This window comes from Lactuca saligna, chromosome 4 (genome assembly GCF_052625555.1).
Source record: "Lactuca saligna cultivar CGN05327 chromosome 4, ASM5262555v1, whole genome shotgun sequence".
Classification (NCBI taxonomy): domain Eukaryota; kingdom Viridiplantae; phylum Streptophyta; class Magnoliopsida; order Asterales; family Asteraceae; genus Lactuca; species Lactuca saligna.
Genome location: NC_136420.1, coordinates 25,288,734 through 25,303,361, shown reverse-complemented (window position 1 = coordinate 25,303,361; position 14,628 = coordinate 25,288,734). Strand labels below are relative to the sequence as shown.

General features: G+C 31.8%; 1 protein-coding gene across 1 annotated transcript; it reads right to left on the bottom strand.

Moving 5' to 3' along the window:
- Nucleotides 1-1,326: 1,326 nt before the first annotated feature.
- On the bottom strand, nt 1,327-2,268 carry LOC145039391 (uncharacterized). The gene has a single exon (XM_078987456.1). The coding sequence runs from the start codon at nt 2,200-2,202 to the stop codon at nt 1,327-1,329; it is 876 nt and encodes a 291-aa protein (XP_078843582.1). The 5' UTR covers nt 2,203-2,268.
- Nucleotides 2,269-14,628: the final 12,360 nt, after the last annotated feature.

Here is a 14,628-nt window from a genome sequence, read left to right as displayed (position 1 = left end):
TACACATATTATATATTTTTAGTGATTAATATAGAGAAGTTTTTTATGGGATTTATATTTTTTATTCTAGCCATGTCATAAGAAAGTTAACATTAACATGCTTTATTTGTGTTCTGCTGGAAAAAGTAAAACAAAAATATGTTTGATAGCTCCCGAAAATACCCCTATAAAGGTAAGTAATTGATAGCTCATGTTGTTTATATAAGTATCTGATCCTCTTTTCCAAAATTATTTTGTTAGTTATGCAGACATCAAAAAAGAAGGTTTTTATAACCTAAAAATTCAATTTCTTGCTTACAGTTTGGTGATTAAACATAAATTAGAAAATCAAGTTGTATATTTTTTTAAAACAGAGCAGGAGGCTCTAAGGGTATTATGGTCATTTTCATTCCCCGGACAAGAATTACATGGCCTAGATAAATGGAAAAAAAATAAGATGGCAGGGAAAAGATCGATGAAGTACTTGACTATGCTTCTTTAAAAGAAACAAAAATTTCTTATTCCCATGTACTTATAGATATTCAATGGGGCATTTAATCAAACACGTTTGTTTGCATTTAATCTTGAAAGATAAACATAAGGAATGTTGGTCATTTTAGTGTCACCATATCATTTTATGTAACCGGATTAACATGTGAGCTAAGGAGCTTTATAATTTATACTCTAATATATGTACGAGTTTGTACAGAGTGCACGCATGGCAGCGCCCCATTGGTGGGGTCTAGGGCCAACGCCCCTGGTTGGGGTCCCGTTGTCAGGTCAGCGGTCAGGATCGAGGGTGATTATGGTAAAACCGACGAAAATCGTTAGTTTTGGAAACCCTAAATCCTTATTAAAATTCGGACTACCCTGACTTGCTTCTAAAACAACCCATGACGGTTAACCCTAAGAGAAACCCTAATCTCGTTTATTATATATAAACGACTATTCACACGATTCAAATGGTATCTAGATCTCCAACGTAAACCCTATTTTTTTGTAACACAACAATATTATGATTAAGAATATAAACTACGTGTAAAAAAATCACCAAAACAAATTCTGGAGAACATCATAATATAAAGACGATCCAACACATTGATAGCTAGGATGAAAGTATGAAAGTGACCATATTTTCGATTCCATGCACCCGAATCGTGAAGCGTATGAAATATTGGAACAGGGTGATTTTTTTATGTTCGGGTTTAGTCCATAAATGTAAGAAAAGTTGTTGATTTAAAGCAAACGTACTTGATTTAAAGCAGCTATACTAGATTCTAATGAGCAGTATTTAAATATAAACAAGAATAAAGAGTTAAATGAAAAAGAGAACTCAATGGTGTGGGATTAAGTGGCGTCGTTTTGGCTGTCAACATCTCTGTCCAAACGTGCAATTGCAAAGCACAGCTTCTCCTTTCTGCGAAACGACCAAACCTGAATCTTTTTGTTTATCTCCAAATCTTTTTTATTCGCCATCACAAAGTGGTTCCAGTTGGTTTTGAGGACGTAGTTGCTGGTGCTCTTCATATGCCACATCTTCAACATCATCCGCTTCTCATGCTTCTTCAATCTTGGCCCCCACAATTTCACCTCAAACTCCTTTCCATTCTCCAAATCATCTTTCTCGTTTTTCCTCAAGAACTCATCCGGTTCGATCACTTGTTTCATCGGCATATTCAACCTGTTCTGGTTTTTCTCCAGATCACTTTTGTACAATGTTTTCTCCATCACCACCTTCGCTTCTTTCCCCTTCAGCTTATTCGTAATGAACTCTTCCAACTCCTGGGTTATCTGGTTCTTCACAATCTCCACCTTTTTATTCTTCTCTAATGTTGGAGTACTTTTGGACCTTTTTGTTTCTTCAACTGCGTTCATCTCATTATTGGTGATGAACTGTTTCAACTGCTGGGTTACCTGGTTGCTCACAATCTGTGTAGTAGGTTTAGGTTGCTGCATCTTTATCTTCTTCGTGGGATGTTTGCACAACTTTTTGCTTTCTTCACACTTAATTTGCTCGGCTAAGGCATCTTCACGAGCAAACTTCTTCATCTTTTCTTCATACAATTCCATTATCTTCTTTCGATAATATTCTTTTTGAGCCTCATCCTCTTCTTCATTCTCATCCTCCCCGACATTTAGATAGTATTCATCAGTATCATCATCCTCATATCCCAATAAAGCAGAATGGACACGCTTGTTACTTCCTGTTGCATCCTGTGCCATGATTTCCACTGCTTTCGAAAAAGAAATTAAGACTTTCAATGAAAATCTCTAAACGAAGAAGAATGTGAAGTCGGATATGAATGATTAGCCCTTGTGTTTGGCTATATTTATACAGGTCGGAAGTGTTAGTTTTGGATTTGAGCAAATTTTGTAATGCAAGTAGGAAGGTGATTATTTAAGGAAATTATATGGTTTTTAGATACTTATGATTAAATATCTGCAATGCTGTTGTTACGTAAACATAGGAAGGACTTACATTAGAATATGAAGAGCCAATATTATATCCCATATTTATCGGAGATCATTAGACTTTTTTTCTAAATCTATTAATTACTCTCACCTTTGAATGTATCTTATACTCGAAAAAGGAAAGTTTAGCTTCTTGTTACCGAATTAATTACAAATATTTGTAAGTTGTAAATTGTAAATCTCTGTAAAATATTTTTATAAAATATATTTTTAGATTTATTAAATAATTATGAAATACAAACATATATTAATTAAGTTCATAACGGTAAATTAAGAACTATTAAGTTCTATCCTAATAGGAAAATAAGTCCTACTTCATGAGTTCTAACTAATTAATTGTCTCATTGTAATTGCGGCAACAAAAAATTTTAACAAGAGGGAGAACAATTCTTTTTCCAGGTAAAATATAAAAAGTAATAAAAAATTAAACACATAAAATTCATTGGTTATGAACAGGGCAGAGGCGATATAGAGAGATGAACTAAAAAGAAAAGACATACCTTATATATTTTCTCTTTAGGCCATTGTGTCCATACTTTCATCCCCAATCAAAGGATCAGAGCAATAGAACCTGATTAAGAGCTTCACACCTTACATTGAAAGTGTACTGCATAAATTTCATTACAAGACCACATCAAAATTTTATTTTGTTAAAGCAAATAAGTTGTTGATTTCTTTAAAAGTTAAAACCTACCATTTCATCAACTTAATGATAAAGATGGTTTATGTTTCTTGTAGAAGAAAAAAAAGTAGGACAATTGGGCATGTCGGGTTGAGACACATTCACTTTTGTCCATTCCATGTTAGATGACAAAACAAGTAGTGTTATTTATAAAACTAAATGAGGTTATTTGTACATGATGAGTAAATATATCTTATCCTCCTGATCAAATCATCCGAGTTAACTCTAGACAGAAACCTTTGCTTCATCATAGGTCACTTGCAATTGGTGGCCAGTGGTAAGTTATTGAACTTTACAACCAAGCTATCATAGGAATTTCATTGAATTGTTGGTGGGCTAGTGTTAAATTAGTGAACTTTACACACAAGCTTAATAGTGTGACATCCAAATGATTAGATTGGTAGGAAATTATGCTTCTATCTAGTAGACTTGTTGAGTATAACATGTTTTGTTCAGGCAAATTAGGCAAGTTTATATGAACTTACGATTCTGTGCAGTAAATTCAACAAAACAAGTATTTTGGGGCTATTTTTATGAAATTATGTTTAATTGGAGTAAATTTGACCAGAATAAGATGAATACTTACCTAGAAAAGTAGATCAAATTGGACTAGCACTTCGGCAAACTTCTGCAACATAAAAAAAATCACGTATCTCGAATGAATTTGAGTAGTAGTGTGGCCTACCCCTGATTCTTAACCCGTTCCGCCAATGGTCAACAGTACTCCATTATAGGGATGAATTATAAAACCGAAAAACTAGACCGTAACCGGAATCGGACCGGAACAGAACCGGTATAACCGGAAAATGTTTAAACGGTCCGGGTATTGGGTTCCAAATTTAGTCTTATCCGGGTTCCGGGTATTTCGGGTACGGGTCCAACGGGTACGGGTATTCCGGGTAAAAAAACCGGAACCGGATATGTAAAAAAACCGAAACCGGGTTTAATGGTTCGGAACGATTTTTGTACGTTTTATAAAGTTTTTATATAGGAAATATAAATAAATATGTAAAAAAGATTATAAGTTGATGGATATTTTATCATAATCTATATAAGTTTTAAAAAATGAATATATTAGGAATATATAAGTATGACATTCATCTAACAAAATCTCAGCTTATCTTACATTTCCCTCTCTGGTGAACTTTATTTGTAAGAACCATAATTTATATGTAATATTAATATTAGATAGATGGTTATAAGTTTGGTTTTATATATTAAACAATGGTTTAATTAACAAGGGTGATTTGGTCATTTGTAGGAAATTTTGAAAAATTGGCTTATGGTGTTTTATTTGAGTGAATTCGACTGTATATAGTATATTTGATCAAAAAAGTGAAATCGAAAGTTTTATTATTCTTAGTATCAACTTGTTTTGTTGGCTTAAGCCTTAATGGGTTAAAGTTCTATAAACTTTTAGCCTATTTAGAGTGGATCTTTTACAAAAGGTTATATATTCATTTTGTTGTTTAATTATTCTAACTATTTTTTTTAATAAAACTTCTAATCATGTTACAATTAACTCATCCCTATGAACGTACAATATATATTACAATCACATAACTAAAAGCTCATATTTCACGGTAATATTAAGGGAAAATTACATAAAATCCCTTAAGTTTTTACAAAAATGTCGGTTTTACCCTTGGATGAGTTTTAGGTCCAGTAAAGCCCGAAGTTTTGTTTAATTTTTTCATTTTTACCCTTAAAACTGGTTTTCAAGTAGTATACCAGTTACCTAATGCCAGTAAAGCCCTTGAATTTTAAAAAATGTTCGGATTTCCCCTTAAGTTTTTCAAAAATGTTCGAATTTACCCTTACATTGATTTTTATTTTGATTATTTTGATTATTATTATTATTATTATTATTATTATTATTATTATTATTATTATTATTATTATTATTATTATTATTACTACGTATTTTTAATACATTTTAATGTATAAAAATATTTAATACATACATTTTTAAATGTATACAAATAATTTTATTGATATACATTTGAAACCTCATGTATTCCTATAGTAACGTATTAATATGTTAAAAATGTATTTATTTGTATTTAGTATGTATAAATATATATTTATTTCATATAAAAATATATTATATACATATAAATATAAAAATGCATATTTATATGGTTTATATTATATAAAAGATATAATTAGATGTATTTGTACATATTACCAAGTATAAATATGTATTTATTTCATAACTATATGCATACTATAGTTTTTGTATAGAAGAAATACATATTTATATCTATTAAATACAAATAAAAATATTTTTACATGTATAAATATGTCATTAAATGTATAAATACACTGTTTATTTGTATTTAATACATATAAATATGTTTGGAAATGTATAAATACGTTTTCAGTTGCATTTAATAAATATAAATATGTGTTTCATTTGTATAAAAACTATCTTATTCAAATAGTTATGAAATAAATACATATTTATAGTTAGTAACATGTACAAATACATATAAATATATCTTTTATACAATATAATCCATATAAATATTTATTTTATATTTATATGTATATAATACATTATTATATGAAATAAATATATATTTATACCAACTATATACAAATAAATACTTTTTTAATATATAAATATGTTTTTAATGGAATATATGGGAATTCAAATGTATATAAATACTAAATACAAGTATATATATTTTTAAATATATATTTATATTAATAAAAATATTTGTATACATTTAAAAATGTATGTATAAAATATTTTTATACATTAAAATGTAATAATAATAATAATAATAATAATAATAATAATAATAATAATAATAAATCAAAATAATAATCAAGGTAATGGTAAATCCGAACATTTTTGAAAAACTTAAGGGTAAATCCGAATATTTTTGAAAATTCAAGGGCTTTACTAGCATTAAGTAACCGATAAGGGTAAAAATGAACAAATTAAACAAAACTTCGGGTTTTACTGGACCTAAAATACGTCCAAGGGTAAAACCAACATTTTTGTGAAAACTTAAGGGTTTTTATGTCATTGTCCCGAATATTAAACCAACTTTGCTATATTAAGTTACTTTTAAAAAAAAATCAATGTCATCAGTAACCTAAATGTAATTTTTTTATAACGGTTGAAAGATTATGCGATTGAGGTAATTACAAAAAATAATAATAATAATAAAAATAAAGAAATCTGGGTTGTTCGGTTCTAAACTTATTTTACCCGGTTCCACCTTAACCACTTTCCTATTTCCGGGTTTTTCGGTTCTAGACTTACTTTACCCGGTACCGTATCCGAAACCGATCCAGAACTGGTTCCTATATACCGGTCCGGTTTTCGGTTCTAAAAAATCTCGTTAAACGGTTTTGGGTTCTCCGGGTCCGGGTCCATCCGGTCCGGGTTGAACCCACTTTCATCCCTACTCCATTACATCTTTACTAAAAAAAATGTCATTTTAGCGCAACCTCAACTTCATCACATTCCTACTATCACATAACTATATTTAGGTAATACCTTCGACTATATATATATATATATATATATATATATATATATATATATATATATATATATATATATATATATATATATATATATATATATATATAAGGTTGTAAACGAACTGAACCGTTCGACGGGAAGTTCGTTTATATTCGTTTATTTAATAAATAAATGAACATAAACATAAATTCTCATTCGTTTAGTTAAACGAATGAACATGAATAATGGTTTCGTTCCTTCAATTATGTTTGTGAACGTTCGTTGATGTTGGTCGTTTACGTTCGTTTATGTTTGTTCATATAATTTCATTTTATATTCATATATGTTTAATCGTGTTTGATTACATTAATATATTATATGTTCATATATGTCCAACTATGTTTTTTTTTATCTGTGTTCGTTTATGTTCATTGAACTTGTTCACGAACATAAACAATGTAATTTGTTAAAGGAACGAATATGAACAAAAAAAACTTGTTTGTTTTATCCGTTCGGTTCGCTTACAGCCCTATATATATATATATATATATATATATATATATATATATATATATATATATATATATATATATATATATATATCTTTACTATATTGTTAAGCATATTACCTATTTCTTGAAAATTAAGAGGTATACCTTTTATAACATCACGTATAATCCTATTAAGCATAACGAAAGCGTGTGCACATACTCCTTTGATCGTAACTAACGATACCTTCTCCCTATATCTAAACCTAAATGTGGAAAACCCTAATTTCATTTGCATACCATCTGTCATCGTTTCTCCTAAATCTCTCTGTCTCTCTAATTGCTCACTTGGATCTCTTCTTTCTCTAATTACTCTCTTCTGTCTCTTTATATATGATCTCTTATCTCAGTCGATTAATAGGCATTACTTGTGGAAGAACCCATTGCCATCTCTTCTCTCAAACTCTATGATAAGAATCCTAATCCATATCCTTCTATTTCAATGTTGGATGTGTTTGAAGTTGGTGGAGATTTTCATTCAAGAACTGCAATGAATATTTATCCTTACATTCGTGAAGCCATTGAAAGTAAACAAGTTCTTCTATAATGGCATCCTCAACCTGGTCAAGAAACTCCACCTGTTCCTCATCCTCTTCTAAAGGTATGCCAAGAGTTATATTTTGTCATTATCAGTGGGTAGTATTATGTAGTAATAGTGTTTTGTTTATGATTAGAATATGTTTGCTTCTGAAGGGAGAAAAGAAAAGATGCTTAATTTTTCCATTAGGTATGGGAAAACTGTTGTTGGGCTATCGCATGATTGGAAGGTTTCGGTTAATGAAGCAAGATAAATGGTTGCGCAATGGTATGGAGGTAGAGAAGAAGTGCTGAGGCGGCAAGAAGCACGTAAAAAGGAAGCTCGCAGAATTGGATGTGTAATTGTGTATATACATTTTTGGGACGTGCACGCACTTTTCCATCTACCAAAATGCCCCCTGGATCCAGGTTTATTTTCTAACATAACAGCCTAATTTTTTTTAAAAAAAAAAAAGCAAGTAAATCTGATATAAGAAAATATATATTATGAACAGGGAAGTGTTGCTGATGTTGCTATGTGTGCCATGTTGGAAATATCTAAGAACGCTCATTTGAGAGAACTTGGGTGGAAGTTGCTTCTACAAGTTCGCTTTTATTTTTTATATTTAAAGAAAGATCTAAAATAAACAGATAAATGAGATTTGGAACACACATACACAGGTTCATGATGAAGTGATATTGGAAGGGCTAACATAGTCGACAGACATTCCGAAGAAGATAGTGGTGGATTGCATGTCAAAGCCTTTTGATGGGAAGAACATTCTTAAAGTTGAGCTATTAGTCGATGCTAAATTTGCCCAAAGCTGGTACTCTGCCAAATAGACTAGAGTTATGCCACCTGTCCTCATATGTTTTAGAGTTTGGACTGGACTATAACTCTGCTCTGTGAATTGTGGTGATGATGACAAAATATGTGATGGAAGTTTTGCCTACTTGTGTTAATTTTCTGAGTCTGATAAGAACCCTTCGCCATCTCTTCTCTCAAACTCTCTGATAAGATTACTATGTCTCTCTTTCTCCCTCTCTACATCAACGATGCTTACCAGAAACGAAGATATAAAAATGAAGGCATCTGGCTTCTTATTTTTTATTCATATTAACTGATTTGAGTTTCATTTTCGTTCTAATTTAGCCTGTTATCTAAATTTTGTTTTTGACACATGCTACCTGCTAATCGAACGGAGTGTTTCAAGAAATTAACTGATTAAAACAATCTTATAGGTCTTGGTTCATCTCTTTCTCTCTCTCTCTCTCTCTCTCTGTATGTGTGTATATGTATGTATGTGTGTGTTTGTGGCATGGCACAATTGGGTATGTGTATGTGTTTTTGGTAGGTTGATGTGTATGTGTGATCTGAATGGTTATTTGTTTGTTTGTGTCTGTATCTGTGATTAGGTTAAAAGATTCAAGTATATAGCTAAAATTATGTGTGTATATGTGATGGGTTTTGGTCATAAGACATCCTATGTGCTCATACAAACCTTAATGCTTGGATCTAGGTTTCTCTATTGTACATGCTTTGAATCCAAGACTATAAACCCTAATTCTAGCATATAGAAATCGATATTAACATATAATTAGGTTTAAGATATTACCTTGATTGTTATCTAGCAATAACAATCCTAATTCCTCCTTGAATTGACTTTGGAAGGCTTAGAGTCACAAGTGTCACTCCTCTAATGGCTTACAAACACCAAGAGCGAATGGAGAAGGTATAAAGAGAGAGGAGAGAGGTAGGAATTCGTCCTTAGGACTTCTTGGGAAGGGATACACGAATTCATGAGCCTTAAGGGGTTTATATAGGTGTAAAGATTAGGGTTTTAGTCCTTATCCTTATCTAGTTGCTTACCCACCAAGTAACCATAAGATAAGTCTTAGAAACCCTTATCCTAGTCGAATTCTAAGGCATTATCTCCTTAAATTCGTTCACCCTATATTTAAGATAATCCTTACCTTATTTTGTAACTATCACATAATTACAAATCAGCCCCTCTAGTTTAATTAATTACACTTGATCACAAAATTAATTCCTAATTAATTATTGACCAATATTAATTAAACAAATATTATTTCTCCTTTAATATATTATTCTTATAACATAGTAATAAATCATAATAACCTCTCTCTTTATTTATTTCTCCAATCAAGTTGCTTTGGTGAAGGCAACCCAAAAGGACCATGCACCATCGGGTCAAGTACATACCAAAATAGTTATGGACTTAGACACTAATCCAACAGTCTCCCACTTGGATAAGTCTAATAACTATTCTGCGTATGACTTCAGATCCTGATCTGCAATCGTAGCTTTCCAAAGCCGCTGTCAACTCTAATCCTATTAGATACGCGTGTCCTTAGATAAGGGATCATATATTCCTCCATTCTAGATATCGTATAAGACATGATTTCTAATCATTCTCTTTGTACTATTTCTCGATTCCCGATTTATGACAACTGACTAATTGAACAAATCAAATTAGCCCTAGCCCAGCTGAGCATTTACGTTTGTCATCACTAAACCATCGAGGGGCCCAAAAGATATCACTTTTATCCTTCTTTGGATAAAAGGAACGTATAAACTTTGATACAATGCTTGCTTGCACTTACTAACCAAATCACACACAACAATATGTTTTATAACACCAAGTTACTAGTGCGTTCACATATTATCAATGTGCAACCGATTTGAAAGATACAACTCACACATCTCGGTTTCAAGAATATAAGATGTTATTGTCTCACCAATCACTCATGATACAATTCATGGAGTGATCCAAGTGAACGTGGGTTTAATCCAATGCTCAAATTCATATTCATAAGCACTCATGAATGTTGCAGCAAACATTTACTTATGTCTAATACTCTTTTAGACAATCCACACACCAATTCACGACAGTCTTAACTTTCAGAAAAACAATACCTATTGAATTTCCATGTTTCTAATACTTAATGCTTTGATAATCTTTTATCAAGGCTTCTTGAACTTATACACCTTTGCCTTAGATAGTTCATATGGGTGTCTTAAACAATTAAGACTAATTGCCAAACCTCACAATTCAAATCATGCAAAGGGATACCGTGACCATAATCGAATTCGAGAATGCAATTTTACAATCACTATCTTATTAAAACCTTTCTTAGTGAAAGCATTTCCTCACAATCATTTTCATGAAGGAGGAAATCTTATGACACTTAGATTTTAAACGGTGTATGTGTTTCTATCCATGTGAATTTGTTAAAACCAAAGTTTACGACAAATTCAAACTCATATGGACCGAACTTTCTTAATCTTGATTTCTTGCCTTATGGTAGCACAGCTGCCCACCACATCTTCCAAGTAGTTAAGCAGCTCACCTTTTCCTATCAATGTATCTTTCATTGATTAAGGTGCTTTGCCTTTTATGCGTTCAAAATGAGAACTCATAGGACTCACATGCATAATTAACTCAATTGGAACAGCACAGAAACAAAATAATGTCAACACGATAGGTTGTTAACCTCAACTCGTGTGCTAGTGATGATCGATAAGGCTTATTTGATTTGTTCTTAAAACCTTCCAAGACCATTAAGAAACCCACTGACTCCTTGACATATAAGATTCTCTTGTCAATAACCATTTCTTGACAAACAATTATTCAAGAGTTAGTGTAGCTTTTATCAAAACACTTCATAAATTGGTCCTAGTTGGCCTTTGTCTTATCCAAGACATCACAACTTTCCACATTTTATGAATGTTATAAACCTTTAATACTTTAATTTCACTCATTGTCACAATCTTAACTTTAAGACTTGTTATTGGAACGAATTATGATTGACTTTTGATTTAACCATTTATTCAATTCTTGATTCCTCTTCTTAAACATACAATTGTACTAAGACTTACTTAGAGGATCAATTGAGATATGGTTCTTAATCATAAAGACCTATCATAAAGCATAAAAGGTACTCTCCCTTCTTCTTAGAATGGAGAAACTTTTATCTTTCTACCTACTTGATTCTTATTCGTTTTGCTATTGATTTAAACCCTTTTAATCAATTCCGAACTATACTTAATCTTGTAAGTGTAATCATATTTACTAAGCCTTTAGTAAATCATGACAAATATCTTTGTTACTCTTATGGTGAACTTGATCAACACACAACTTTGTGTACTCGATCTCTTAGTCCTTCACTTGATACTTTGTCAACGAATTTGTCTAATTTCCAAATATGAAATTTCTCATTCATCATGCAACCAAGTTGCTTGATTCCAAATTTCAATCAAATTGAAATTTGGGCGATGAGAAACTCTCCCTATTTGGTAAATTCTCGACATTTCCATAAATAACATAACTAAGAATCATATCCATTCGTTGTAGAAATATGCAAACATCAATTTTCATAACGATTTCATTGCAAGGAAGTAAACAAATAAATAAATAAGTCAAACAAAATTTATTTTATTTATAAAAGTAGCGGAAAAACATTTGTCCTTACAATGCAAAATCTATGAAAACTATGTACAAGGAAAATTTCTAACAACTCTATCATAACTATCTAAGCTCAAAATCCAATCTTCAAGTCCATGCGATCGAGATCCATCTCTTGTGATTAGATTCATCTTGCTCTCTTATCAAGCTTCCTTTCTTTTCACCGATCCTGCAAAACATTCAAATTCAATCTTATCACATCATGTATTAAGAATCAATGAATAGGAACTTAGCGGAGTTAGATAGTGGATTTTACCTGAAGCGTAGTCATACTTTTGACTCTCCCATCTCTTAGATCTCTTAGGTAAATAGGGAAACTTCGTCTCCAATGCCCTTTCTCTTGGCAATAAAAGCAAATTGACTCTTTTGGAACAACACATGGAACTACTTCAGAGATCGCCTTTCTCTTATGATCAAACTTTTCGATCATTGCATGTCTTTCATTGCAATCGTCTATATCCATAGAGGTCTTGAAAGCAGATTCGCCAATCAACTTTGCTTTTCTATTGCGCCAAACCATTGCTGATTCAGCAGCAATAAGCATATAGGTGAGATCAATAAGGGTCACGTCGTGGTTCATCATATAGTACTCTCTTACGAACTCACTATACGAGTTAGGAAGTGACTGAAGAACCCAATCAACAGCCATCTCTTCACCGACAACGGATCCCATCATTCTTAACCTATCAATGTGTGACTTCATCCTTAAGACGTGTGCACACACCGACTTTCCTTCTTTATGTTTACTTGCCAAAAGGGCTTGAGTGATATTGAACCTTTCAATTTTACAATCTTGTGGGTTAGGGAGAATAATTGGAGGAGGAGGAGGAAGTTAAGCATGATTTCTTGTTCCTCGATCGAATCGTGGAATATCATCTTCATGTGGAATGCTTGTTCCACGGGATTTGGGAAGACCATAGTTGTCGAACTTTGACATCTACAAAACGGGAGAAACAAATTCAAGTTAGTTGATTGATTGATAGAGTCCTTAGTAAATCACCCAAATGAGATACTAAGGCTAGGACCCAACACAATACGCTACAACCTAGAAAAGGGATATCGTAATCTAGTTGCAGAATATTTGAAGGTAAGTGAATGACGATTCACTAATTTCCACCATGAAAAATGAAAAAGAAATTTAAGTTTTAAATCTATGAAAACTCCTAGATCCTTTGAGATTCATTGAACATTTCAATGGCATGTTTAAATCTCGATATGCCCCTCTTGTTTGTGATTGGGATGCCGAGGATCACAAAGCGGGTGTGAATAACCATGCAAACTTACATGGTGCCCTCACATGTTACAGTCACCTATTCGATGTGCCGGTAAACCACACACGCTCCACCGAACTATGAAAAACATTGAGTCACCCTTTGCTACCTTTGCTTATAACCATTTAGTGTGCCGGTAAACCACACACGCTCCACTAACATCTTCGCAAGGGCACAAAGTGTAATTTCATGGAATTGCATCAATTCACTTTTGCCTAAGTAACTATGATTGGGAATTTGAAAAACATTTAGTTACTTTGTATTTCATTATACTTATAATGGAAGGTTTCGTCCTATCCTACCCGTTCGGCTAATGACCCTCGACTAGTCAAAAGTGCGGTGGGTAAGAGTGGATACCCATTCGATCGCCATTTTATAGGCAATTTCCTTAAACACCCCTTATAGACCAGCTTCGTGAATGAGGCCTACTAACGGTAAGACTGACTTTTACTCATACATATATATAATGTTAGACTTTTAATGTTATATATAGTATAGGGTGCATTTTTTACACTTTTAAAATATTAGGTGGTTAACTTTAACAATTACACTTTTAATTCAATTAAATGGTTAACCTTGACTTTTATGGATTTATTAAGTCTCTTTTAATTATACTCCTTAATTAATCAATAGAACCATAATCGTGTATTTGAACTTTTCAAAACATTACTAGGGTTTTAGAATTTAACATTTCTAATTAAATTTTAATCAACTTTTAAATTCCAAAACTTGAGGGCAAGTTTTGAAACATTTCAAAAACATTAGGGTTTCAATTATTTAAATTTCAAAACAACAAAACCTTTGGGTTCAAATTTAAACTATAAAACCTAAAGGGTAAAATATGAAACTTTTCATAACAACAAGGATCAAATAATAAATAATCTAAACTAACATTTAATTACATAATTATCCATATTTGATTTGTTTAATGATTTCTTGCAAAACAATTTATCAATTTACTCAAAATAATTAATCAATTATCTTATAAGGAAACAACTATCTTATTAATTGATAAATATCTTCAATTAGATCAAAAATATAGTCAAATATATCATATAATCGGATTAATATTGATCTAACATGATAAGGTAACTATCCATAAGCAAAAACAGCAAGAAAACCGGAGATACCCTCCATCTGACGAGTTGACTCGTCGAGTCTGCATGGACTTGGCAAGTTCAGCTATGGACTC

Excerpts from the sequence above, each read along its gene's own strand:
- LOC145039391 (XM_078987456.1), bottom strand. The coding sequence starts at position 2,202 with ATGGCACAGGATGCAACAGGAAGTAACAAGCGTGTCCATTCTGCTTTA.